At 54.0% G+C, this 26516-nt stretch overlaps 1 protein-coding gene across 1 annotated transcript in view; it reads right to left on the bottom strand.

Moving 5' to 3' along the window:
- Positions 1-479: 479 nt before the first annotated feature.
- LOC139240594 (caspase-14-like) overlaps positions 480-26516 on the bottom strand; it is a 40224-nt gene continuing 14187 nt past the window's right edge. Inside the window, exons 3-7 of the mRNA XM_070869138.1 lie at positions 10616-10765; positions 8322-8541; positions 5973-6077; positions 5204-5313; positions 480-836 (exon numbers count right to left, since the gene is read on the bottom strand). Coding sequence (XP_070725239.1) covers positions 630-836; positions 5204-5313; positions 5973-6077; positions 8322-8541; positions 10616-10765 — 792 coding nt within the window. The 3' untranslated portion in view covers positions 480-629. The remainder of the gene's footprint in view (positions 837-5203; positions 5314-5972; positions 6078-8321; positions 8542-10615; positions 10766-26516) is intronic.

The following is a 26516-nucleotide window of genomic DNA, read 5'->3' as shown; positions in this document are numbered from 1 at the left end:
ACTCGAGCCTCTTCCCATCTCTAACTCTATCAGCATAACCCTCTATCCCCTTCTCCCCCATGTGTTTATCCAGCTTCCCCTTAACTCCATCGACACTATTGGCCTCGACCCCTCCCTGTGGCAGCGAGTTCCACATTCTCACCGCTCTCTGGGTAAAGAGGTTTCTCCTGAATTCCCCATTGGGTTTCTTGGTGACGATCTTATATTGATGGCCCCTAGTTATGCTCTTCCCCACAAGTGGAAACACTCTCTCTGTATCCACTCGATCAAAACCTTTCATCATTTTATAGACCTCTATTAGGTCACCTCTCAGCCTTCTTTTTTTCAAGAGAAAAGAGACCCAGCCTGTTCATCCTTTCCCGATAGTTATGACCTCCTTAAATTGCTGATAAGCTCATAATATGAGCTGCCTCAGACTCTAGTAGTCTCCGAGTGCTCCAATTGATGAACAAGTGACACTGAAATGGATTGCATGTCAGGTTAAATTTCTAAATCGCATTTATTAAGAAATAAAATTACACAGAGTCAGAGACCGGCATATTCCACTGGATTGGCCTGCATCGCTAACTCTCTTTCTCTCCTTGAAGATGTAGTTTGGACCTGCTGAATGCCTCCAGAATGTTCTATTTTTATTCCTGTTTTCCAGCCCTTGCAGAATCTTGCTTTGCTGTCTTGGCTGTGAGGGAACAGTTCGGACACGAGATCAGTGTCGAGTGATCACGGTCTTCCACAGGGGCGAGGTACAGGGCCTTGCTCAGCGTAGATTCCATCACCAATATCGTTTTCATAACATCACCGCATATTTTCACCTCTTCCCTGATCATTTTCTGATTCACCTGCAAAGAAAGAAAGGCTCGCATTTATATAGCGCCTTTCACGACCACCGGACGTCTCAAAGCGCTTCACAGCCAATTAAGTACTTTTTGAAGTGCGCTCACTGATGTAATGTGGGAAACGCCAATTTGCGCACAGCAAGCTCCCACACACAGCAATGTCATAATGACCCACATAATCTATTTGAGTGATGCTGATTGAGGGATATATATTGGTCCCAGGACACCGGGGAGAACTCCCCCCGTGCTCTTCTTCCAATAGTGGCCCCGGGATCTTTTACATCCACCCGAGAGGGCAGACGGGGCCTCGGTTTAAGGACGCGCTAATTTGTGCTGTAAAAATGGCCACCGTGCTCCACCCTTTGTCTATGATTGGTCACCTTGGAGGATAAGCCACACCCTGAAGTGTCACAGGAATGTGTCACTGGAACCATCCCAGGGTCTCACGGACTTTGCAAATTGTAACTCGATCCACGTTGACTTCCTGAAGCGACAGAGGACAGAGCTCGCCAGAGGACAGCAAGGGCCGGCCAAAGTTCTGTACCCCAGTCCAAGTGTGTGCCTCCCCCAGTTGAAGTGCCGTACCCCAGTCCAATACAACCTCCCCTCCCCGCACCCCCTCACCATAGATGGGGCAGGCATTGTGTACGGATTGTTAACCGGTTTATTGGGTATGAAGTGAATAGTGACAGTGTTGTGACTTCTGGATATCATCCACTCCAACGATGTCCCTTGTAGGGGGTTGGAAGAACGTGATCCGTCTTCCCAGAGTTCCCTCCCTCCCCTCCGATCCCCCCCCCACCCGTGTCGCTCTCCTCCGCCCACCCGTGTCTCTCTCCCCCCCCCAGTCTCTCTCCCTCTCTCCCTCCCCAGTCTCTCTCTCTCTCTCTCCCCCCCGGTCTCTCTCTCTCACCCCCCCAGTCCCTCTCCCACCCCCCAATCTCTCTCTCTCCCAGTCTCTCTCTCCTCCTCCCCGCAGTCTCTCACTCCCCCACACCCCCCCCCAGTCTCTCTCTCCCCTCCCCCAGTCTCTCACTCCCCCACCCGCCCCCCACAGTCTCTCTCTCCCCTCCCCCAGTCTCTCTCTCTCCCCCCAGACTCTCCCACCCCCCAATCTCTCTCTCTCCCAGTCTCTCTCTCCTCCTCCCCGCAGTCTCTCACTCCCCCACACCCCCCCCCCAGTCTCTCTCTCCCCTCCCCCAGTCTCTCACTCTCCCCCCCGCCACACAGTCTCTCTCTCCCCTCCCCCAGTCTCTCACTCCTCCCCCCGCCACACAGTCTCTCTCTCCCCTCCCCCAGTCTCTCACTCCCCCACACCCCCCCAACAGTCTCTCTCTCCCCTCCCCCAGTCTCTCACTCTCCCCCCGCCACACAGTCTCTCTCTCCCCTCCCCCAGTCTCTCACTCCCCCCCCCCGCCACACAGTCTCTCTCTCCCCTCCCCCAGTCTCTCACTCCCCCACACCCCCCCAACAGTCTCTCTCTCCCCTCCCCCAGTCTCTCACTCCTCCCCCCCCAGTCTCTCACTCCCCCACACCCCCCGCCATACAGTCTCTCTCTCCCCTCCCCCAGTCTCTCTCTCCCCTCCCCCAGTCTCTCACTCCCCCCCCCGCCACACAGTCTCTCTCTCCCCTCCCCCAGTCTCTCACTCCCCCACACCCCCCCAACAGTCTCTCTCTCCCCTCCCCCAGTCTCTCACTCCCCCCCCCGTCACACAGTCTCTCTCTCCCCTCCCCCAGTCTCTCACTCCTCCCCCCCCAGTCTCTCACTCCCCCACACCCCCGCCATACAGTCTCTCTCTCCCCTCCCCCAGTCTTTCACTCCACCCCCCCCCACAGTCTCTCTCTCCCTCCCCCAGTCTTTCACTCCACCCCCCCCACAGTCTCTCTCTCCCCTCCCCCAGTCTCTCACTCCCCCCCCCGTCACACAGTCTCTCTCTCTCTCTCCCCTCCCCCAGTCTCTCACTCCTCCCCCCCCAGTCTCTCACTCCCCCACACCCCCCGCCATACAGTCTCTCTCTCCCCTCCCCCAGTCTTTCACTCCACCCCCCCCACAGTCTCTCTCTCCCCTCCCCCAGTCTCTCACTCCAACCCCTCCCCCCCAGTCTCTCTCTCCCCTCCCCCAGTCTCTCACTCCACCCCCCCCCCCCAGTCTCTCTCTCCCCTCCCCCAGCCTCTCACTCCCCCACAACCCCCCCACAGTCTCTCTCTCCCCTCCCCCAGTCTCTCACTCCACCCCCCCCCCAGTCTCTCTCTCCCCTCCCCCAGTCTCTCACTCCCCCACAACCCCCCCACAGTCTCTCTCTCCCCTCCCCCAGTCTCTCACTCCCCCACAACCCCCCCACAGTCTCTCTCTCCCCTCCCCCAGTCTCTCACTCCCCCACAACCCCCCCACAGTCTCTCTCTCCCCTCCCCCAGTCTCTCACTCCCCCACAACCCCCCCACAGTCTCTCTCTCCCCTCCCCCAGTCTCTCACTCCACCCCCCCCCACAGTCTCTCTCTCCCCTCCCCCAGTCTCTCACTCCCCCACACTCCCCCCCAGTCTCTCTCTCCCCTCCCCCAGTCTCTCACTCCCCTCCCCCAGTCTCTCACTCCCCCACGCCCCCCCACAGTCTCTCTCTCCCCTCCCCCAGTCTCTCACTCCCCCACAACACCCCCACAGTCTCTCTCTCCCCTCCCCCAGTCTATCACTCCACCCCCCCCCAGTCTCTCTCTCCCCTCCCCCAGTCTCTCACTCCCCTCCCCCAGTCTCTCACTCCCCCACGCCCCCCCACAGTCTCTCTCTCCCCTCCCCCAGTCTCTCACTCCACCCCCCCAGTCTCTCTCTCCCCTCCCCCAGTCTCTCACTCCACCCCCCCCCCCCAGTCTCTCTCTCTCGGCCCAAGGTTGCAGGGATGGGGAGGGAGGGAGTGGGGAAGAGGGCTGGGGCGGGTGAAGAGAGTCGGGTCGGGAGGGGGGGGGAAGCTTGACAGGGGCGGGGCTTGTCACATGTCAGTCAAAAAAAGTGCAGTACAAATAGGTACATCGTCTGCTTAACGTCTCATCCGAAAGACAGCCCCTCCGACAGTGCGGCACTCCCTCAGTACTGCCCCTCCGACATTGCGGCACTCCCTCAGTACTGCCCCTCCGACAGTGCGGCGCTCCCTCAGTACTGCCCCTCCGACAGTGCGGGGCTCCCTCAGCACTGCCCCTCCGACAGTGCGGCGCTCCCTCAGTACCGCCCCTCCGACAGTGCGGCGCTCCCTCAGTACTGCCCCTCCGACAGTGCGGCGCTCCCTCAGTACTGCCCCTCCGACAGTGCGGGGCTCCCTCAGTACCGCCCCTCCGACAGTGCGGGGCTCCCTCAGTACTGCCCCTCCGACAGTGCGGCGCTCCCTCAGTACTGCCCCTCCGACAGTGCGGGGCTCCCTCAGTACCGCCCCTCCGACAGTGCGGCGTTCCCTCAGTACCTTCACCGAATCCCCCGCCATCAACATCCTGGGGGTCACCATTGACCAGAAACTTCACTGGACCAGACACATAAATACTGTGGCCACAAGAGCGGGTCAGAGGCTGGGTATTCTGTGGCCAGTGTCTCACCTCCTGACTCCCCAAAGCCTCTCCACCATCCACAACCCACAAGTCAGGAGTGTGATGGAACACTCCCCACTTGCCTGGATGAGTTGCAGCTCCAACAACACTCGAGACGCTCGACACCATCCAGAACAAAGCAGCCCCGCTCGATGGGCCACGCTCCCCACCACCTCCAACACTCACTCCCTCCACCACCTCCAACACTCACTCCCTCCACCGCCTCCAACACTCACTCCCTCCACCACCTCCAACACTCACTCCCTCCACCACCTCCAACACTCACTCCCTCCACCACCTCCAACACTCACTCCCTCCACCGCCTCCAACACTCACTCCCTCCACCACCTCCAACACTCCCTCCCTCCACCACCGGCGCACCGTGGCTGCAGTGTGCACCGTCCACAAGATGCACCGCGGCAACTCGCCAAGGCTTCTTCGGCAGCACCTCCCAAACCCGCGACCTCTACCCGCCTAGAAGGTCAAGGGCAGCAGGTCCATGGGAACACCACCCCCTCCACGTTCCCCTCCAGTCACACACACCATCCCTCGACTTGGAAATATATCGGCCGTTCCTCCATCATCGCTGGCTCCCAATCCTGGAACTCCCTCCCTAACAGCACTGTGGGAGCACCTTCACCACACGGACTGCAGCGGTTCAAGAAGGCGGCTCACCACCACCTTCTCAAGGGGCGATTAGGGATGGGCAATAAATGCCAGCCTTGCCAGCGAGGCCCACATCCCAGGAACGAATAAAAACAAGAGTGAAGGCACTTTGACTGGTCGGCGTGGATTTTACTGACCTTGACAAAAAACTCCGAGAGCTGCAAACTCTTCTTGAACTGTCTGAACACCTCCATCATGTGTGTGATCATCAGTGAGCCAGTATTACAGTCACGGTAAGAGACATCACCTGTCGACACAATCGCAAATCGAGAGTGGTCACTGCAAACGGGCCGGTTTGGGACATCCGGCAAAACTCAACATTTCAATTCCCCTGGGAAAGGTTTACCGACAGAGGGAGGAAGAACCCTCCGACAGTGCGACGCTCCCTCAGTACTGCCCCTCCGACAGTGCGACGCTCCCTCAGTACCGCCCCTCCGACAGTGCGGCGCTCCCTCAGTACCGCCCCTCCGACAGTGCGGCACTCCCTCAGTACCGCCCCTCCGACAGTGCGGCGCTCCCTCAGTACTGCCCCTCCGACAGTGCGGCACTCCCTCAGTACCGCCCCTCCGACAGTGCGGGGCTCCCTCAGTACTGCCCCTCCGACAGTGCGGCACTCCCTCAGTACCGCCCCTCCGACAGTGCGGCGCTCCCTCAGTACCACCCCTCCGACAGTGCGGGGCTCCCTCAGTACTGCCCCTCCGACAGTGCGGCACTCCCTCAGTACTGCCCCTCCGACAGTGAGGCGCTCGCTCAGTACCGCCCCTCCGACAGTGCGGTGCTCCCTCAGTACCGCCCCTCCGACAGTGCGGGGCTCCCTCAGTACTGCCCCTCCGACAGTGCGGCGCTCCCTCAGTACTGCCCCTCCGACAGTGCGGCGCTCCCTCAGTACAGACAGATGAAATGTACCGGGTTGTGAAGGGAAGACAATAAATGTGTCCGACAAAGTTGGCAGCTTCTTTTCCACAGGTACTTGTGACATTGATCGGAATGTCACACCCGGGTCTTTGTGATCTGTCCAAATAATAAAATATTCATAATCAATCCTCTTAGCAGGACTGTGCACGCCCAGGGCAGGTACAGGGGGTTAGATACAGAGTAAAGCTCCCTCTACACTGTCCCATCAAACACTCCCAGGGCAGGTACAGGGGGTTAGATACAGAGTAAAGCTCCCTCTACACTGTCCCATCAAACACTCCCAGGGCAGGTACAGGGGGTTAGATACAGTGTAAAGCTCCCTCTACACTGTCCCCATCAAACACTCCCAGGGCAGGTACAGGGGGTTAGATACAGAGTAAAGCTCCCTCTACACTGTCCCCATCAAACACTCCCAGGGCAGGTACAGGGGGTTAGATACAGAGTAAAGCTCCCTCTACACTGTCCCATGAAACACTCCCACGGCAGGTACAGGGGGTTAGATATAGAGTAAAGCTCCCTCTACACTGTCCCATCAAACACTCCCAGGGCAGGTACAGGGGGTTAGATACAGAGTAAAGCTCCCTCTACACTGTCCCATCAAACACTCCCAGGGCAGGTACAGGGGGTTAGATACAGAGTAAAGCTCCCTCTATACTGTCCCATCAAACACTCCCATGGCAGCTACAGGGGGTTAGATACAGAGTAAAGCTCCCTCTACATTGTCCCATCAAACACTCCCAGGGCAGGTACAGGGAGTTATATACATAGTAAATCTCCCTCTACACTATCCCATCAAACACTCCCAGGGCAGGTACAGCACGGGGTTAGATACAGAGTAAAGCTCCCTCTACACTGTCCTATCAAACACTCCCAGGGCAGGTACAGCGGGTTAGATATAGAGTAAAGCTCCCTCTACACTGTCCCATCAAACACTCCCAAGCCAGGTACAGGGGGTTAGATACAGAGTAAAGCTCCCGCTACATTGTCCCATCAAACACTCCCAGGGCAGGTACAGGGGGTTAGATACAGAGTAAAGCTCCCTCTCTACTGTCCCATCAAACACTCCCAGGGCAGGTACAGGGGGTTAGCTACAGAGTAAAGCTCCCTCTACACTATCCCATCAAACACTCCCAGGGCAGGTACAGGGAGTTAGATACAGAGTAAAGCTCCCTCTACACTGTCCCATTAAACACTCCCAGGGCAGGTACAGCACGGGGTTAGATACAGAGTAAAGCTCCCTCTACACTGCCCCCATCAAACACTCCCAGGGCAGGTACAGGGGGTTAGATATAGAGTAAAGCTCCCTCTACACTGTCCCATCAAACACTCCCAGGGCAGGTACAGGGAGTTAGATACAGAGTAAAGCTCCCTCTACACTGTCCCATCAAACACTCCCAGGGCAGGTACAGCACGGGGTTAGATACAGAGTAAAGCTCCCTCTACACTGTCCTATCAAACACTCCCAGGGCAGCTACAGGGGGTTAGATACAGAGTAAAGCTCCCTCTACACTGTCCCATCAAACACTCCCAGGGCAGGTACAGGGGTTTAGATACAGAGTAAAGCTCTCTCTACACTGTCCCATCAAACACTCCCAAGCCAGGTACAGGGGGTTAGATACAGAGTAAAGCTCCCTCTACACTGTCCCATCAAACACTCCCAAGGCAGGTACAGCACGGGGTTAGATACAGAGTAAAGCTCCCTCTACACTGTCCCATCAAACACTCCCAGGTCAGGTACAGGGGGTTAGATACAGAGTAAAGCTCCCTCTACACTGTCCCATCAAACACTCCCAGGGCAGGTACAGCACGGGGTTAGATACAGAGTAAAGCTCCCTCTACACTGTCCCATCAAACACTCCCAGGTCAGGTACAGGGGGTTAGATACAGAGTAAAGCTCCCTCTACACTGTCCCATCAAACACTCCCAAGGCAGGTACAGCACGGGGTTAGATACAGAGTAAAGCTCCCTCTACACTGTCCCATCAAACACTCCCAGGGCAGGTACAGCACAGGGTTAGATACAGAGTAAAGCTCCCTTTACACTGTCCCATCAAACACTCCCAGGGCAGGTACAGCACGGGGTTAGATACAGAGTAAAGCTCCCTCTACACTGTCCCATCAAACACTCCCAGGGCAGGTACAGGGGGGTTAGATACAGAGTAAAGCTCCCTCTACACTGTCCCATCAAACACTCCCAGGGCAGGTACAGGGGGTTAGATACAGAGTAAAGCTCCCTCTACACTGTCCCATCAAACACTCCCAAGCCAGGTACAGCACGGGGTTAGATACAGAGTAAAGCTCCCTCGACACTGTCCCATCACACCAAGTCGGAATTCCCTACCTCCCCTGCACGCTTGGATTACAAAGACTTTGGGTTTGAGTTGGAGCACTGGGCACTTTGCATTATCGAAGAGCGAGATTATCGTTTTCAATTTTACTCCCGTGCCGCGGTCAATTCCGAAAATCTTTCCCAGTTCGCCGTGCGCCATGATGAAAACAAAGGAACAGCTGACTTGTGGAGACATCTCATCGCGGAACGTCTTCAGGGCCCGGATGATCGTCTGCAGAAAAGAAGCAAGATGCAACAGCCAGTCAGGGAACTTGTAGAATGTCAGGGAGGGTGAACTCACATATTGGAGCAGCAGTTGCCTACTGAGGGAGCGCCCCACTGCGCTGTCGGAGGGGCGGTACTGAGGGAGCCCCGCACTGTCGGAGGGGCGGTACTGAGGGAGCCCCGCACTGTCGGAGGGGCGGTACTGAGGGAGCGCCGCACTGTCGGAGGGGCGGTACTGAGGGAGCGCCGCACTGTCGGAGGGGCGGTACTGAGGGAGCGCCGCACTGTCGGAGGGGCGGTACTGAGGGAGCGCCGCACTGTCGGAGGGGCGGTACTGAGGGAGCGCCGCACTGTCGGAGGGGCGGTACTGAGGAAGCGCCGCACTGTCGGAGGGGCGGTACTGAGGGAGTGCCGCACTGTCGGAGGGGCGGTACTGAGGGAGCCCCGCACTGTCAGAGGGGCAGTACTGAGGGAGCCCCGCACTGTCGGAGGGGCGGTACTGAGGGAGCGCCGCACTGCGCTGTCGGAGGGGCGGTGCTGAGGGAGCCCCGCACTGTCGGAGGGGCGGTACTGAGGGAGCGCCGCACTGCGCTGTCGGAGGGGCGGTGCTGAGGGAGCGCCGCACTATCGGAGGAGCAGTACTGAGGGAGCGCCGCACTGCACTGTCAGAGGGGCGGTACTGAGGGAGCGCCGCACTGTCGGAGGGGCAGTACTGAGGGAGTGCCGCTATGTCGGAGGGGCAGTACTGAGGGAGCGCCGCACTGCGCTGTCGGAGGGGCGGTACTGAGGGAGCGCCGCACTGTCGGAGGGGCTGTACTGAGGGAGCGCCGCACTGCGCTGTCGGAGGGGCGGTACTGAGGGAGCGCCGCACTGCGCTGTCGGAGGGGCGGTGCTGAGGGAGCGCCGCACTGCGCTGTCGGAGGGGCGGTACTGAGGGAGCGCCGCACTGTCGGAGGGGCGGTACTGAGGGAGCGCCGCACTGTCGGAGGGGCAGTACTGAGGGAGCGCCGCACTGTCGGAGGGGCAGTACTGAGGGAGTGCCGCACTGTCGGAGGGGCAGTACTGAGGGAGTGCCGCGCTGTCGGAGGGGCGGTACTGAGGGAGCGCCGCACTGCGCTGTCGGAGGGGCGGTACTGAGGGAGCGCCGCACTGTCGGAGGGGTGGTACTGAGGGAGCGCCGCACTGCGCTGTCGGAGGGGCGGTACTGAGGGAGCGCCGCACTGTCGGAGGGGTGGTACTGAGGGAGCGCCGCACTGCGCTGTCGGAGGGGCGGTACTGAGGGAGTGCCGCACTGTCGGAGGGGCGGTACTGAGGGAGTGCCGCACTGTCAGAGGGGCGGTACTGAGGGAGCCCCGCACTGTCGGAGGGGCGGTACTGAGGGAGCGCCGCACTGTCGGAGGGGCGGTACTGAGGGAGCGCCGCACTGTCGGAGGGGCGGTACTGAGGGAGCCCCGCACTGTCGGAGGGGCTGTACTGAGGGAGCGCCGCACTGTCGGAGGGGCGGTACTGAGGGAGCCCCGCACTGTCGGAGGGGCAGTACTGAGGGAGCGCCGCACTGTCGGAGGGGCTGTACTGAGGGAGCCCCGCACTGTCGGAGGGGCGGTACTGAGGGAGCTCCGCACTGTCGGAGGGGCGGTACTGAGGGAGCGCCGCACTGTCGGAGGGGCCGTATTTCGGACGAGACGTTAAACCGAGGCCCCGTCTGCCCTCTCGGGTGGATGTAAAAGATCCCGGGGCCACTATTGGAAGAAGAGCAGGGGGAGTTCTCCCCGGTGTCCTGGGGCCAATATTTATCCCTCGACCAACATCACTAAAACAGACGATCCGGGTCATTATCACATCGCTGTGTGTGGGAGCTTGCTGTGCGCAAATCGGCGTTTCCCACAATACAACAGTGAGCGCACTCCAAAAAAAAGCGTTTATTTGGCTGTGAGGCGCTTCGGGACGTCCGGAGGGGGGCAATCGAAATGCAAAGTCTCTCTTTCTTAATACACGGGGACCCCATCGCCCACGGCAACCCCTGGCTGCCGAGCGAACACGACAAATTTGGTGACTGACGGCTCTCAAATACTGCGCAATACCTGATTTTCCGGGTCAATGCACTCGCGAACGGAAATCTTAAGTTCCTCCAGGAATTGACGCAGACCTTTCAACTCATTTTCGGCCCCAGGTCTATCCTGTCGTACGCAAAGCACAAATGCTCGCCGCTCTCCAGACATGTCGTACTCTTCCTGTTGGCAAAACGGACGGGAAATTGGCACCGTCGGCCACAGATTCGGAGAAGGTTACGGCATGGAAGGGGGCCGTTTGTCCCGTCGTGTCCGTTCCGGCCGACAAAGCGGAATCCCAGCCTTAATTCCGTGCTCATTAAATACCTGGACGGGTCGCTGGAGAAATACCGCCAACGCTGTCTCCGCAAGATCCTGCAAATCCCCCCCGGGAGGACAGACGCACCAACGTTGGCGTCCTCGACCAGGCCCAACATCCCCAGCATCGAAGCACTGACCACACTCGACCAGCTCCGCTGGGCGGGGCCACATTGTCCGCATGTCCCCCCTCAGACACGAGACTCCCCAAAGCCAAGCGCTCGACTCGGAACTCCTTCACGGGCAAACGAGCCAAAGGCGGGCAGAGGAAACGTTACAAGGGACCCACCCTCAAAGCCTCCCTGATAAAGTGCAACATCCCCCACCGACACCTGGGAGTCCCTGGGCCCAAAGACCAGTCCCGCCCTAAGCGGAGGAAGTGCATCCGGGAGGGGCGCTGAGCACCTCGAGTCCCGTCGCCGAGAGCGTGCAGAAACCAAGCGCAGGCAGCGGAAGGAGCGTGCGGCAAACCAGTCCCACCCTCCCCTTCCCTCAACCACTGTCTGTCCCACCCTGTGACAGGGACTGTGGCTCCCGTATTGGACTGTTCAGCCACCGAAGGACTCGTGTTAAGAGTGGAAGCAAGTCTTCCTCGATTCCGAGGGATTGCCGATGATGATGGACGGGTCGATAAGGCAGTTAAGAAAGGATATTAGCTGAGGCGCAGAGTACAAAAACATAAGAAGTAGGAGCAGGAGTCGGCCATTCGGCCCCTCGAGCCTGCTCCGCCATTCAATGAGCTCACGGCTGACCTTCGACCTCAAGCCCACTTTCCCGCCCGATCCCTCGATTCCCCTCGAGTCCAAAAATCTACCGATCTCAGCCTTGAATATTCTCAACGACTGAGCCTCCACTGCCCTCTGGGGCAGAGAATTCCAAAGATTCACCCCCCTCTGAGTGAAGAAATTCCTCCTCATCTCAGTCCTAAATGGCCGACCCCTTATCCTGAGACTGTTTGACCCCTGGTTCTAGACTCCCCAGCCCCGGGGGAAACACCCTCCCTGTATCTACCCTGCCAATCCCCCTCAGAATCGGAGATGTTTCAATGAGGTCACCTCTCCTTCTTCTAAACTCCAGAGAATATCGGCCCAGTCTGCTCAATCTCTCCTCGTAGGACAATGCCCCCATCCCAGGAATCAGTCTGGTGAACCTTCGCTGCACTCCCTCTGTGGCAAGTATATCCTTCCTTAGGTGAGGAGACCCAAACTGTGCACAATACTCCAGGTGTGGTCTCACCAGGGCCCGATATAATCGCAGTAAGACGTCTTTACTCTTATACTCAAATCCTCCTGTAATAAAGGCCAACATACCATTTGCTTTCCTAATTACCTGCTGTACCTGCAGGTTAACTTTCAGTGATTGGTGTACAAGGACCCCCAGGTCCCTCTGTACACCAACACTTCCCAATCTCTCACCGTTTAAAAAATACTCTGCGTTTCTATCTGTACGTCCAAAGTGGATAACTTCACATTCCATTCCATTTGACGTGTCCTTGCCCACTCAGTCACTAAGACCAGTAGATTATGCTTGAAGTAGTTAGGCCACAGCTGGAGTACTGCGTGCAGTTCTGGTCACCGCATTACAGGAAAGATGTCATTGCACTGGAGAGGGTACAGAGGAGATTTACCATGATGTTGCACTAGAGAGGGTGCAGAGGAGATTTACCAGGATGTTGCACTAGAGAGGGTACAGATGAGATTTACCAGGATGTTGCATTGGAGAGGGTACAGAGGAGATTTACCAGGATGTTGCACTGGAGAGGGTACAGAGGAGATTTACCAGGATGTTGTACTGGAGAGGGTACAGAGGAGATTTACCAGGATGTTGTACTGGAGAGGTTGCAGAGGAGATTTAGCAGGATGTTGCACTAGAGAGGGTACAGAGTAGATTTACCAGGATGTCGCACTGGAGAGGGTACAGAGGAGATTTACCAGGATGTTGCACTGGAGAGGGTACAGAGGAGATTTACCAGGATGTTGCACTAGAGAGGGTGCAGAGGAGATTTAGCAGGATGTTGCACTGGAGAGGGTACAGAGGAGATTTACCAGGATGTTGCACTAGAGAGGGTGCAGAGGAGATTTACCAGGATGTTGCACTCGAGAAGGTATAGAGGAGATTTACCAGGATGTTGCACTGGAGAGGGTACAGAGGAAATTTACCAGGATGTTGCACTGGAGAGGGTACAGAGGAGATTTACCAGGATGTTGCACTAGAGAGGATGCAGAGGAATTTACCAGGATGTTGCACTGGAGAGGGTGCAGAGGAGATTTACCAGGATGTTGCATTGGAGAGGGTACAGAGGAGATTTACCAGGATGTTGCACTGGAGAGGGTACAGAGGAGATTTACCAGGATGTTGCACTAGAGAGGGTGCAGAGGAGATTTACCAGGATGTTGCACTAGAGAGGGTACAGATGAGATTTACCAGGATGTTGCATTGGAGAGGGTACAGAGGAGATTTACCAGTATGTTGCACAAGAGAGGGTGCACAGGAGATTTACCAGGATGTTGCACTGGAGAGGGTACAGAGGAGATTTACCAGTATGTTGCACTCGAGAGGGTCCACAGGAGATTTACCTGGATGTTGCACTGGAGAGGGTACAGAGGAGATTTACCAGGATGTTGTACTGGAGAGGGTACAGAGGAGATTTACCAGGATGTTGTACTGGAGAGGTTGCAGAGGAGATTTACCAGGATGTTGCACTAGAGAGGGTACAGAGGAGATTTACCAGGATGTCGCACTGGAGAGGGTACCTGGAGATTTACCAGGATGTTGCACTGGAGAGGGTACCTGGAGATTTACCAGGATGTTGCACTGGAGAGGGTACAGAGGTGATTTACCAGGATGTTGCACTGGAGAGGGTACAGAGGAGATTTACCAGGATGCTGCACTAGAGAGGGTACAGAGGAGATTTACCAGGATGTTGCACTAGAGAGGGTACAGAGGAGATTTACCAGGATGTTGCACTAGAGAGGGTGCAGAGGAGATTTACCAGGATGTTGCACTAGAGAGGGTACAGAGGAGAATTACACGGATGTTGCACTGGAGAGGGTACAGAGGAGATTTACCAGGATGTTGCCGGGACTGGAGAATTTTAGCGATGAGGAAAGATTGGAGAGGCTGGGGTTGTTTTCTTTGCAACAGAGGAGGCTGAGGGGAGATTGAATTGAGGTGTGAGGGGCCCGGATAGAGTGGATAGGACGGACCTGTTTCCCTTGGCAGAGGGGTCAACAACCAGGGGGCAGAGATTGAAAGTAATTGGGGGAAGGTTTAGAGGGGTTTTGAGGGGAAATCTCTTCACCCAGAGGTTGGTGGGGGTCTGGGGTGGAACTCACTGCCTGAAAGGGTGGTAGAGGCAGAAACCCTCACCACATTTGGACGTGCGCTCGAAGTGCCGTAACCTACAGGGCTACGGACCCAGAGCGGGAAAGTGGGATTAGGCCGGGATGGCTCTTGGTCGGCCGGCACAACGCGGACACGATGGGCCGAATGGCCTCCCCCCACGCTGTGAATTGTTACGATTCTACTTGGGACCCTGGGTTAGGAAGAGGGTGACAATCCAGACACTCCCTGTCCCTCCTCGCTGCCTCCGGATGGAGGGAGGAGGACTCGTTAACAGTACGTCTCTCAGGCACAAACATAGAACAACCAAGTTGTGAGGAGCACGCAAAGAATCTGCAAAGGGATACAGACAGTCTCAGTGAGTGGGCAAAAGTTTGGCAGATGGGGGTATAATGTGGGAAAATGTGAGGTTATCCACATTGGTAGGAAAAATAAACAAGCAAAGTATTATTTCAAAGGGGAGAGACTACAGAATGCTGCAGTACAGAGGGACCTGGGGGTCCTTGTGCATGAACACAAAACGTTAGTGTCGTGTATGTACATGCTGTTTGTCGCCACCAGATGGCGTCATTGTTGGAGGCCACAGGGCAGCACGTACACGGTGCTGCTCTGGTATAACAGGCCAGCCATTTCGAGAGTCAGGCACTTCGGGCCGAAATAAAGCCGAGCCAAGGTTGTCCCTTGCTTCGTTAAACAGTGCTCAGTTTGAACCTTCATTGCACGCATAACATTTGGCGACGAGAATGCAAGACGCTTTGTTTGCGAAATGAGCACCGAGGGGCTAATGGCGTTAGTGCGAAATTGCTGCGCTTGAGCAAATGTACTGAATGACAGGATGAGATAAGCAATTGCGAAAAGGACACAAGGCGCTGAGCAACATGGAAACCAACTAGGTCGACCACCAGACGCTGGCCGAAGATAAGGAAGATAAGGCCGAACGACAAACTATAATCGGGACTTTTGTATGTCAGATGATCGGATCATGTATTAATGTGACCTCTGCGGTTTACGACTTTAAATATGCTGTATGTGTAACACCAAGTTGAGTTTTGTGCCTGGTCGAGGGAGCTCCACACAACTCCCCTGTTGCCTTGTATCAATAACCTGTGTGTGTTCTCTAATTTTGATCTCGAAGTAGATTTATTTCTCCCTCGCGGTTTTACCCCAACAGTTTTGGCGCTGCGAGCAGGGTGTACCAGTTGGCCGGATTCGACCGAGACTCGAGCGTATGGGGAGAAGGTCGGATTTCGCGACATCCCGGAAATTGGAACGCCTGAGACGGCAGAGTTGAAGCCGCCGGACACCCAACGGACAAAAGTGAGACACGGCGAGAGTTGATAACGGACACAGCGAGCAGAGGCTAACGTAAGTCGGATGAAAGTGGTGTGGAAGAGAAACGAGTGTCCTCGTCACTTCTTCAATTGTCACAAACTGCCTCAGTCGCCTGACGTGAGCCGGAATTACGAGGGCAAATGCCCCACGTGACGGCCAAGGATCAAGGTCGAAGGGACCACCGGGGAGGACAAAGTGCCGGTGGAAACCTTGTGAGTGACTGCGTGACACGCATGGGTTGGCGTGAGGGGTTGAGGGATAATCCCATTGCGATAAATAAGTAACGGAATGGAAGTAGACCCGCGTGTAGAGACTCATTCACAGAGGAAGCGAAGGAAGGTCAGATCACAGAATGGTGTCGGGGGAACACTTTGAACGGGGGCCGGGAGGGTCTCTTAGTAGGCTCTATGCAGACGACCAGAAGGGCTTAATAGATAAAACGATTAAAGACGGGCGGGATCCCTCGGCTGTCCCCAAGGAGCAAAAGAATTGGTGGGAGAAACAGAAACAGAAAAAGGCAAAGAAAGCCGGAGTAACTTCGCAAGGTTCGAAAATCAACGGCCTCATTTTATTGGAACACACCCGAAGGGCAAGGAAACCAAGACGGGGTCGTCCTATACATTTTAAATGAACATTTTTGGCCAAGTAGAATCCTCAGACCAGGGCAGGCTGGGTAACGTGTGGGCGGATGCAGACATTGTGGAGTCTGGGCTCACAGGCGAGGCAGAGGCACTGGCCAATGGGGGAAAAGTGCATCCTGGCCGGCCAATCAGGGGTCGGGTCAGGCCTGAAGCGGGGAAATCCTCAACCAATGGGGACTACCCGGCCCAGTTCGACAATATGACTCACCCCGAATCAAATTATGAATGTGGGCCATCATCTACTGGATTAATATGGTACAGTGGACAATAGTCCTGAGATTGCTGTGGTGATGGCCCATCAAAGTATCGGAGCAGGGGGAGGTCATACTGCAGTTGTACAGGGCCTTGCTGAGGCCTCACCTGGAGTATTGTTCATTTTTGGTCTCCTAATCTGAGGAAGGACGTTCTTGCTATTGAGGGAGTGCAGCGAAGGTTCACCAGACTGATTCCCAGGATGGCAGGACTGACATATGAGGAGAGACTGGATCGACTGGGCCCTGTATTCACTGGAGTTTGGAAGGATGAGAGGGGATCTCATAGAAACATATAAAATTCTGACGGGGGCTGGACAGGTTCGATGCGGGTAGAATGTTCCCGATGTTGGGTAAGTCCAGAACCAGGGGACACAGTCTAAAGTTAAGGGGGTAAGCCATTTAGGACCGAGATGAGGAGAAACTTCTTCACTCAGAGAGTTGTGAACCTGTGGAATTCTCTCCCACAGAAAGATGTTGAGGCCAGTTCATTGGATATATTCAAGAGGGAGTTAGATGTGGCCCTTACGGCTAAAGGGATCAAGGGGTATGGAGAGAAAGCAGGAAAGGGGTACTGAGGTGAATGACCAGCCATGAACTTATTGAATGGCGGTGCAGGCTCGAAGGGCCGAATGGCCTACTCCTGCACCTATTTTCTATGTTCCTATGTTTCAAAGGGGAGGCCCAAACCGATTGGCTCCCTGGACTGTTACAATGGACCTGCAGACTTTGAGGCACCAATGTGCACTGAAACAATACCCCTGTCCTCACACCTACCTGTACCTGTGACATCGTCTGATTAAATATTCAAAGCTATCTCCCCGCCCAAACTTACACAATGGGCCACCAACTGAGTTTGGGCGCGAAAAGGCCAGAACTAAATTGGATACAAATGTAGGGCCTACGGAACCACCGAGAGGGAGAGAAGCAGCTGGAGCAGTTGGAGAAGGAGGCGAGGAACAGTAGCAGTCACGGACAGACAGAAGCCGAGAGAGAATGGAGGCGGACTGTTAGCGGCTGGGAAACTTACCATGGAACGGGCCCTGGACTCGACTCGTGTGCAGAATATACAACCCAACCACCGAGAGGCGCCCAACATCGTCTCGAGAAGCCGGGCCGCACACTGAACAACGCTCTGAGGCCAACCAGCTGAAGAACCGGAGACCGAAGTAACTGGGAGAGGCAACATTCACTCCAGCTACCCCGTAAACCAACCATCCTAAGGCTAAAAAACAATAACTGTCAAAAGGGATCGTAAGTATTATCCTGGGGTTTCTTTTCCCAATTGTCAGCCTCGGTCAGTCAGGTAAAAACGGGGGTGGGGGTGGTGTTGGAAATGTCTTGTAAAGATAAAATTGGGTAAGGTTTTCTTGTGTCTGTTTCTTCCCATAGATTTTCACATTTTAGAAGTTTGTCATGGTACATCAGTCATTGAAGGTTGGCATGCAGGTACAGCAGGCGGTGAAGAAAGCCAAATGGCATGTTGGCCTTCATAGCGAGGGGATTTGAGTACAGGGGCAGGGAGGTGTTGCTACGGTTGTACAGGGCCTTGGTGAGGCCACACCTGGAGTATTGTGTACAGTTTTGGTCTCCTAACTTGAGGAAGGACGTTCTTGCTATTGAGGGAGTGCAGCGAAGGTTCACCAGACTGATTCCCGGGATGGCGGGACTGACCTATCAAGAAAGACTGGATCAACTGGGCTTGTTATCACTGGAGTTCAGAAGAATGAGAGGGGACCTCATAGAAACGTTTAAAATTCTGACGGGACTGGACAGGTTAGATGCAGGAAGAACGTTCCCAATGTTGGGGAAGTCCAGAACCAGAGGGTCACAGTCTAAGGATAAGGGGTAAGCCATTTAGGACCGAGATGAGGAGAAACTTCTTCACCCAGAGAGTGGTGAACCTGTGGAATTCTCTACCACAGAAAGTTGTTGAGGCCAATTCACTAAATAGATTCAAAAAGGAGTTAGATGTAGTCCTTACTACTGGGGGGATCAAGGGGTATGGCGAGAAAGCAGGAATGGGGTACTAAAGTTGCATGTTCAGCCATGAACTCATTGAATGGTGGTGCAGGCTCGAAGGGCCGAATGGCCTGCTCCTGCACCTATTTTCTATGTTTTCTATGTCTGTCAGACATGTGTTTTGATGAAGTTTGACTTTGTTGGAAACTTACCGTGGTTAATAAATTGGACGTACCCGGTTTTTTTTTCCATTCCAAGGACCACTTGTCTCTGAGTGTTTTGTGTTCCCTTGTGGAAGCTCACAAGCCACCAAAATTCTGAGCTTAGAGCCAGATAGGGTTGCTCGGGCATTTCGCAACCCCCAGTTTAGTGGTCAGCGAGCCATAAGCTGCTGGACTGTCCCCTAGAAGGGACAGAGAGGCCCAATACACCAACGGCCACCGAAGGCCCCCTGTAATCGGGCAGAGCAAAAGCCCCCTACACTTTTAGTACATCAGTTATGTGTGTTACAAAGTAAAACCAAGCAATTAGTCGAGAAAAGTAAGGAGACAGAAGCCGAGAATAAGAAATGGAGAGAGCAGTATGAACAAACCGGCAAGTGGGGAGGGATCAGATTACGACCTCCCTCCGACTTTTGTTGCCACAGTAGCGACCTCGGCTCCTCCCTTTGATGAGGAGACCGAGATGGAAGGGTCAAATTCAGTAAATACAGAAAGCGCAGCCTCGCTTAGGGTAACCCAGGGTGTACAGGGAGGGAACGCTTTGAGGATATAACGAGCATGGTGGATAGAGGTGTACCGATGGATGTGGTGTATTTAGATTTCCAAAAGGCATTCTATAAGGTGCCACACAAAAGGTTTCTGCAGAAGATAAAGGTACGCAGAGTCAGAGGAAATGTATTAGCATGGATAGAGAATTGGCTGGCTAACAGAAAGCAGAGAGTCGGGATAAATGGGACCTTTTCGGGTTGGAAATCGGTGGTTAGTGGTGTGCCACAGGGATCGGTGCTGGGACCACAACTGTTTACAATATACCTGGAAGAGGGGACAGAGTGTAGTGTAACAAAATTTGCAGATGACACAAAGATTAGTGGGAAAGCGAGTTGTGTAGAGGACACAGAGAGACTGCAAGGAGATTTAGATCGGTTAAGCGAATGGGCTAAGGTTTGGCAGATGGAATACAATGTCAAAGTGTGAGGTCATCCACCTTGGGGAAAAAAAACAGTAAAAGAGAATATTATTTGAATGGGGAGAAATTACAACATGCTGCGGTGCAGAGGGACCTGGGGGTCCTTGTGCATGAATCCCAAAAAGTTAGTTTGCAGGTGCAGCAGGTAATCAGGAAGGCGAATGGGATGTTGGCCTTCATTGCGAGAGGGATGGAGTACAAAAGCAGGGAGGTCCTGCTGCAACTGTATAGGGTATTGGTAAGGCCGCACCTGGAGTACTGCGTGCAGTTTTGGTCACCTTACTTAAGGAAGGATATACTAGCTTTGGAAGGGGTACAGAGACGATTCACTCGGCTGATTCCGGAGATGAGGGGGTTACCTTATGATGATAGATTGAGTAGACTGGGTCTTTACTCGTTGGAGTTCAGAAGGATGAGGGGTGATCTTATAGAAACATTTAAAATAATGAAAGGGATAGACAAGATAGAGGCGGAGAGGTTGTTTCCACTGGTCGGGGAGACTAGAACTAGGGGGCACAGCCTCAAAATACGGGGGGAGCCAATTTAAAACCGAGTCGAGAAGGAATTTCTTCTCCCAGAGGATTGTGAATCTGTGGAATTCTCTGCCCAAGGAAGCAGTTGAGGCTAGCTCATTGAATGTGTTCAAGTCACAGATAGATAGATTTTGAACCAATAAGGGAATTAAGGGTTACGGGGAGCGGGCGGGTAAGTGGAGCTGAGTCCACGGCCAGATCAGCCATGAACTCATTGAATGGAGGTGCAGGCTCGAGGGGCTAGATGGCCTACTCCTGTTCCTAGTTCTTATGTTCTTATGTTCTTATAGATGAACCGACAGCAGCTAATCACAGCGCCGAGGGACTTAGTAGGAGGCTGGAGGCCAGCGGCCCCCATGGGGGAAGGGAGAGGATCCGTGTATTCACGTAACAGCGCTGTTAGGGGGCCGGCAGTGTGATATGTTAGTGGAGACCGGAGCCTCGGTATCTATGACAGATATTCCCTTACCCACCACTGAACATGTGGTCCGTATCACTGGCGTGGGAGGATCTGCCACCAAAGACCACCAGAGTGAAGTCATTCTATTGGAGATAGCCGGTATTCTGATCCCGGCACAATTTTATGTAGGCCCAAATGCAGAAGGGACCATATTGGGGATTGACCTCCTGGAACAGTTAGGGGCAATAATAGACCACACAGAATAAGAGAACAGTTTGGAGAAATAAGGGAGGACGCAAAATCACGACGGACGGGGAACAGACTAATTTGCACAATCACGCAAAGGTCGGAAGTGTACAACTTCTCACCCGGGATTGGGATACAGCAGGAGACTACGGCCCATTATGGGAACATAGAAACATAGAAACATAGAAAATAGGTGCAGGAGCAGGCCATTCGGCCCTTCTAGCCTGCACCGCCATTCAATGAGTTCATGGCTGAACATTCAACTTCAGTACCCCATTCCTGCTTTCTCGCCATACCCCTTGATCCCCCTAGTAGTAAGGACCTCATCTAACTCCTTTTTGAATATATTTAGTGAATTGGCCTCAACTACTTTCTGTGGTAGAGAATTCCACAGGTTCACCACTCTCTGGGTGAAGAAGTTCCTCCGCATCTCGGTCCTAAATGGCTTACCCCTTATCCTTAGACTGTGACCTCTGGTTCTGGACTTCCCCAACATTGGGAACATTCTTCCTGCATCTAACCTGTCTAACCCCGTCAGAATTTTAAATGTTTCTATGAGATCCCCTCTCATTCTTCTGAACTCCAGTGAATACAAGCCCAGTTGATCCAGTCTTTCTTGATAGGTCAGTCCCGCCATCCCGGGAATCAGTCTGGTGAACCTTCGCTGCACTCCCTCAATAGCAAGAATGTCCTTCCTCAGGTTAGGAGACCAAAACTGTACACAATACTCCAGGCGTGGCCTCACCAATGCCCTGTACAACTGTAGCAACACCTCCCTGCCCCTGTATTCAAATCCCCTCGCTATGAAGGCCAACATGCCATTTGCTTTCTTAACCGCCTGCTGCACCTGCATGCCAACCTTCAATGACTGATGTACCATGACACCCAGGTCTCTTTGCACCTCCCCTTTTCCTAATCTGTCACCATTCAGATAATAGTCTGTCTCTCTGTTTTTACCACCAAAGTGGATAACCTCACATTTATCCACATTATACTTCATCTGCCATGCATTTGCCCACTCACCTAACCTATCCAAGTCGCTCTGCATCCTCCTCGCAGCTCACACTGCCACCCAACTTAGTGTCATCCGCAAATTTGGAGATACTACATTTAATCCACTCATCTAAATCATTAATGTACAATGTAAACAGCTGGGGCCCCAGCACAGAACCTTGCGGTACCCCACTAGTCACTGCCTGCCATTCTGAAAAGTACCCATTTACTCCTACTCTTTGCTTCCTGTCTGACAACCAGTTCTCAATCCATGTCAGCACACTACCCCCAATCCCATGTGCTCTAACTTTTCACATCAATCTCTTGTGTGGGACCTTGTCGAACGCCAAATATACCACATCAACTGGTTCTCCCTTATCCACTCTACTGGAAACATCCTCAAAAAATTCCAGAAGATTTGTCAAGCATGATTTCCCTTTCACAAATCCATGCTGACTTGGACCTATCATGTCACCTCTTTCCAAATGAGGGAAGTGTGGGCTCAATCAAAGCAGGATTGTGGGCTGGTAAAGACCAAGCCAGGGGACATTCCTGGTGGGCCCGAACACCCTCCTCATAAGCAATGCCCCATTAAACCTGAAGCCCGAGAGGCCGTGAAACAAATAGTGCAGGAGCTCTCGCGGAGTGGCGTCCTTCGGGCGAAAGCACTACGAACTCGCCAACCTGGCCCGTAAAGAAACCAGATGGGTCATACTGATTGACCATCGACTAGACGGACTGCCAGCACCCCATCGTAGCAAGCCCAGCCACCATATTTAATGGACTGAAATGGTGAGGCCACACCTGGAGTATTGTGTACAGTTTTGGTCTCCTAACCTGAGGAAGGACATTCTTGCTATTGAGGGAGTGCAGCGAAGGTTCACCAGACTGATTCCCGGGATGGCGGGACTGACCTATCAAGAAAGACTGGATCAACTGGGCTTGTATTCACTGGAGTTCAGAAGAATGAGAGGGGACCTCATAGAAACGTTTAAAATTCTGACGGGACTGGACAGGTTAGATGCAGGAAGAATGTTCCCGATGTTGGGGAAGTCCAGAACCAGGGGGTCACAGTCTGAGGATAAGGGGTAAGCCATTTAGGACCGAGATGAGGAGAAACTTCTTCGCCCAGAGAGTGGTGAACCTGTGGAATTCTCTACCACAGAAAGTAGTTGAGGCCAATTCACTAAATATATTCAAAAGGGAGTTAGATGAAGTCCTTACTACTCGGGGGATCGAGGGTTATGGCGAGAAAGCAGGAATGGGGTACTGAAGTTGCATGTTCAGCCATGAACTCATTGAATGGTGGTGCAGGCTCGAAGGGCCGAATGGCCTGCTCCTGCACCTGTTTTCTATGTTTCTATGTTTCTATGAAACCAGAACATAAAATATTCACGGTCTTAGATATAGCTAATGGATTTTTTGTCCATACCATTAGCCCAGGAGTCCCAAGATAAATTTGCGTTCACGGTCAGGGATAGGCAGTACACTTGGACACGAGTGCCCTGGGGTTTTTACAACAGCCCGGCCATATTTCACCGAACTATGAGTTGAGTCTTGGAGACCGTAGATTTAGCCCCCGACCGAAGTATCATCCTCCAATCTGTGGACAATCTGTTGATTGCCTCAGAGGACGAGAGAGGACAAATGGGGGCTCGAATAGAAACCCTCGAAGCCTTAAAGAAAGCGAGATTTAAGGCAAACCCCAAGAAAGCTCAGATCGGATTGAAGGAGGTACAGTACGTGCCACACCAAATGTCGCAGGGGACAAAAACAATGCCCCACGGCAGAAACCAGGAAGCAATTTGCATTATGCCCCGACTGAAGATGGTTCGAGGAGCGCGTAAAGTATTACGACTCTTTAACTACTGCAGGAACTTTGCAGCCAACTTCGCGGCAATCGCGGAACCCACACAGAGACTAGTTAAGGGAGGAAAACCAGCCCGAGAAAGCGTGGAGTGGGGCCCGGAACAAGAAACTGCATACGGCCAGATAACGGAAGCCCTGATGTCGGCACCAGGCCTAAGGGCTGCCAAATATGAACGCACCGTTTCACATTCGTTGTGAAAACGAGGGCGGGTGTTACAGGGCAGTATGCACGGGGACTGAGCCCGCTCAGTAGCGTACTATTCCGCCCAGCAGTCGCCCGTGGCAGGAGGTCTGTCAAGATGTGTAGCGGCCTTGGACTGTGCAACGTGAGCGGTGAAAGTTGGTGAGCCAGTCGTAATGACAGCGGAGGTGATACTACATACCAAGCATACCTTGGTGGAAATGCTCAACACCGGGAAATTGCGTTCCCTGTCCAACGTCCGCCGGGCCAAATGGGAAGCAGGATTCCTTCCCTTCGATGGGTCCGTAAAAATTGTCCGTGACACGGGGGCGGGGGGAGAACCCGGCAGAGGGCCCCTTATCCATGGGTGAGCCTCGTGAGTGCCAGGCACAGGAATGGGAGGACTCGCCGGGACACTAAGTGAGATTCCCCCCCTTGAAAACCCCGAGCTGATCCCGTACGTGGTCCCGGAAATATATTCAGGGGAACCCCGCATGCGGGATGGGCAGTGCTACACGAAGCGCTAAACACTGTCCGAAAGGGAAGGTTAGACGGAGGACTGTCGGCCCAAGTAACTGAACATAAGAACATCAGAATTCGGAACAGGAGTGGGCCATCGAGCCCCTCGAGCCCGCTCCGCCATTCAACAAGATCATGGCTGATCTGGCCGTGGACTCAGCTCCACTTACCCGCCCGCTCCCCGTAACCCTGAACTCACTGCCCTGACTGAAGCCCTCCAACTAGCCCAAGGCCATCGGGCGAGTATCTGTACGGACAGCCGCTATGCCTTCGGGGTAGTCGATGACTACTCGGCTGCCTGGGCCAGGAGAGGGTTCGTCACTTCGGGCGGGGAGGCTATCAACCACGAGGGCTGAATCGGACTACGATTAGACGCCGCCAGTAAACATAGAAACATAGAAAATAGGTGCAGGAGCAGGCCATTCAGCCCTTCTAGCCTGCACCGCCATTCAATGAGTTCATGGCTGAACATGAAACTTCAGTACCCCCATTCCTGCTTTCTCGCCATACCCCTTGATCCCCCCGAGTAGTAAGGACTTCATCTAACTCCCTTTTGAATATATTTAGTGAATTGGCCTCAACTACTTTCTGTGGTAGAGAATTCCACAGGTTCACCACTCTCTGGGTGAAGAAGTTTCTCCTCATCTCGGTCCTAAATGGCTTACCCCTTATCCTCAGACTGTGACCCCTGGTTCCGGACCCGCAGAGGCAGCGGTGATCAAGGTTGAGGTCACCAGAAAGTAGTAAACAATGTCCAACGGGGCAATGAAGCAGCGGATAAAACCATGAAGCAGGTATGGCGGGACTGACCTATCAAGAAAGACTGGATCAACTGGGCTTGTATTCACTGGAGTTCAGAAGAATGAGAGGGGACCTCATAGAAACATTTAAAATTCTGACGGGGTTAGACAGGTTAGATGCAGGAGGAATGTTCCCAATGTTGGGGAAGTCCAGAACCAGGGGTCACAGTCTAAGGATAAGGGGTAAGCCATTTAGGACCGAGATGCGGAGGAACTTCTTCACCCAGAGAGTGGTGAACCTGTGGAATTCTCTACCACAGAAAGTTGTTGAGGCCAATTCACTAAATATATTCAAAAGGGAGTTAGATGAAGTCCTTACTACTAGGGGGATCAAGGGGTATGGTGAGAAAGCAGGAATGGGGTACTGAAGTTGAATGTTCAGCCATGAACTCATTGAATGGCAGTGCAGGCTGGAGGGGCCGAATGGCCTACTCCTGCACCTATTTTCTATGTTTCTATGTTTCTATATCCTTAGAAGTGCAGCAAGAAGTTGCAAGTAGTATCATTACCAGGGAAGATATAGACATTGGGAGATTACATGCCGATGTAAGCGATGAAGAAGAGAAAGATTGGGGCACAAAAGGAGGGAGCCAGGGTGGCGGCTTCGTATGGAGGAAAGATGGGAAGGTGATAGCCCCGGCTTGTATTGGACAAATGCTCCTGGAAGTACACCGCGGCATCTGTCATGTCGGACGGAAGGTCACGATAACAAACATAGCTAGGGATTGGCGGTGGCCAGGAATGGGACGGGACGTAGCTAAGTGCTGTCAGCAATGTGTCACGTGTGCCCAGCACAACCCAGGAAAGGCCGTTAAGGTTAGAATGGCTCAGCAACCACGACCAAGGGGGGCCGTGGGAGTGTAGACAGATAGACTGCACGGGGCCTTTACCACCCTCAAGGGGCAAGAAATACTGTCGAGTAATCAGAGATCAGTTTACGCAGTAGGTAGATGTGGTCGCCACGCGAAACTGCACCGCAATCACAGTGGCTTCGAATATTGGCAGAGGAAGTAATACCACATTGGAGCGTCCCTATCCAAATCGATTCCGACCAGGGAACCCATTTTACCGGACAAATAGTGAAGGAGGTGTATGCTACGTTGGGCATTAGACCGAAGTTTCATGTCCCCGATCACCCCCGCAAAGCTCTGCGGATGGGAGAACGGGTGATCAGGGCACTTACAACAGCCCGAGCAAAGGCCATCCAAGAGACGGGCCAAGCTTGGGGCGGATTGACTACCCACAATCTTGGTGAGACAGAGGGCAATTCTGAACCGAGCGAGGGGATTAACTCCACATGAGTCGATGACAGGCAGGGCGACGCCCCCCCGCCGGAAGGAACCATAACCGGGGCGACCC

This window comes from Pristiophorus japonicus, chromosome 32 (genome assembly GCF_044704955.1).
Source record: "Pristiophorus japonicus isolate sPriJap1 chromosome 32, sPriJap1.hap1, whole genome shotgun sequence".
NCBI lineage: Eukaryota > Metazoa > Chordata > Chondrichthyes > Pristiophoridae > Pristiophorus > Pristiophorus japonicus.
The sequence above is the reverse complement of the archived record's forward strand: the minus strand, read 5'-3'. Positions and strand labels throughout refer to the sequence as shown.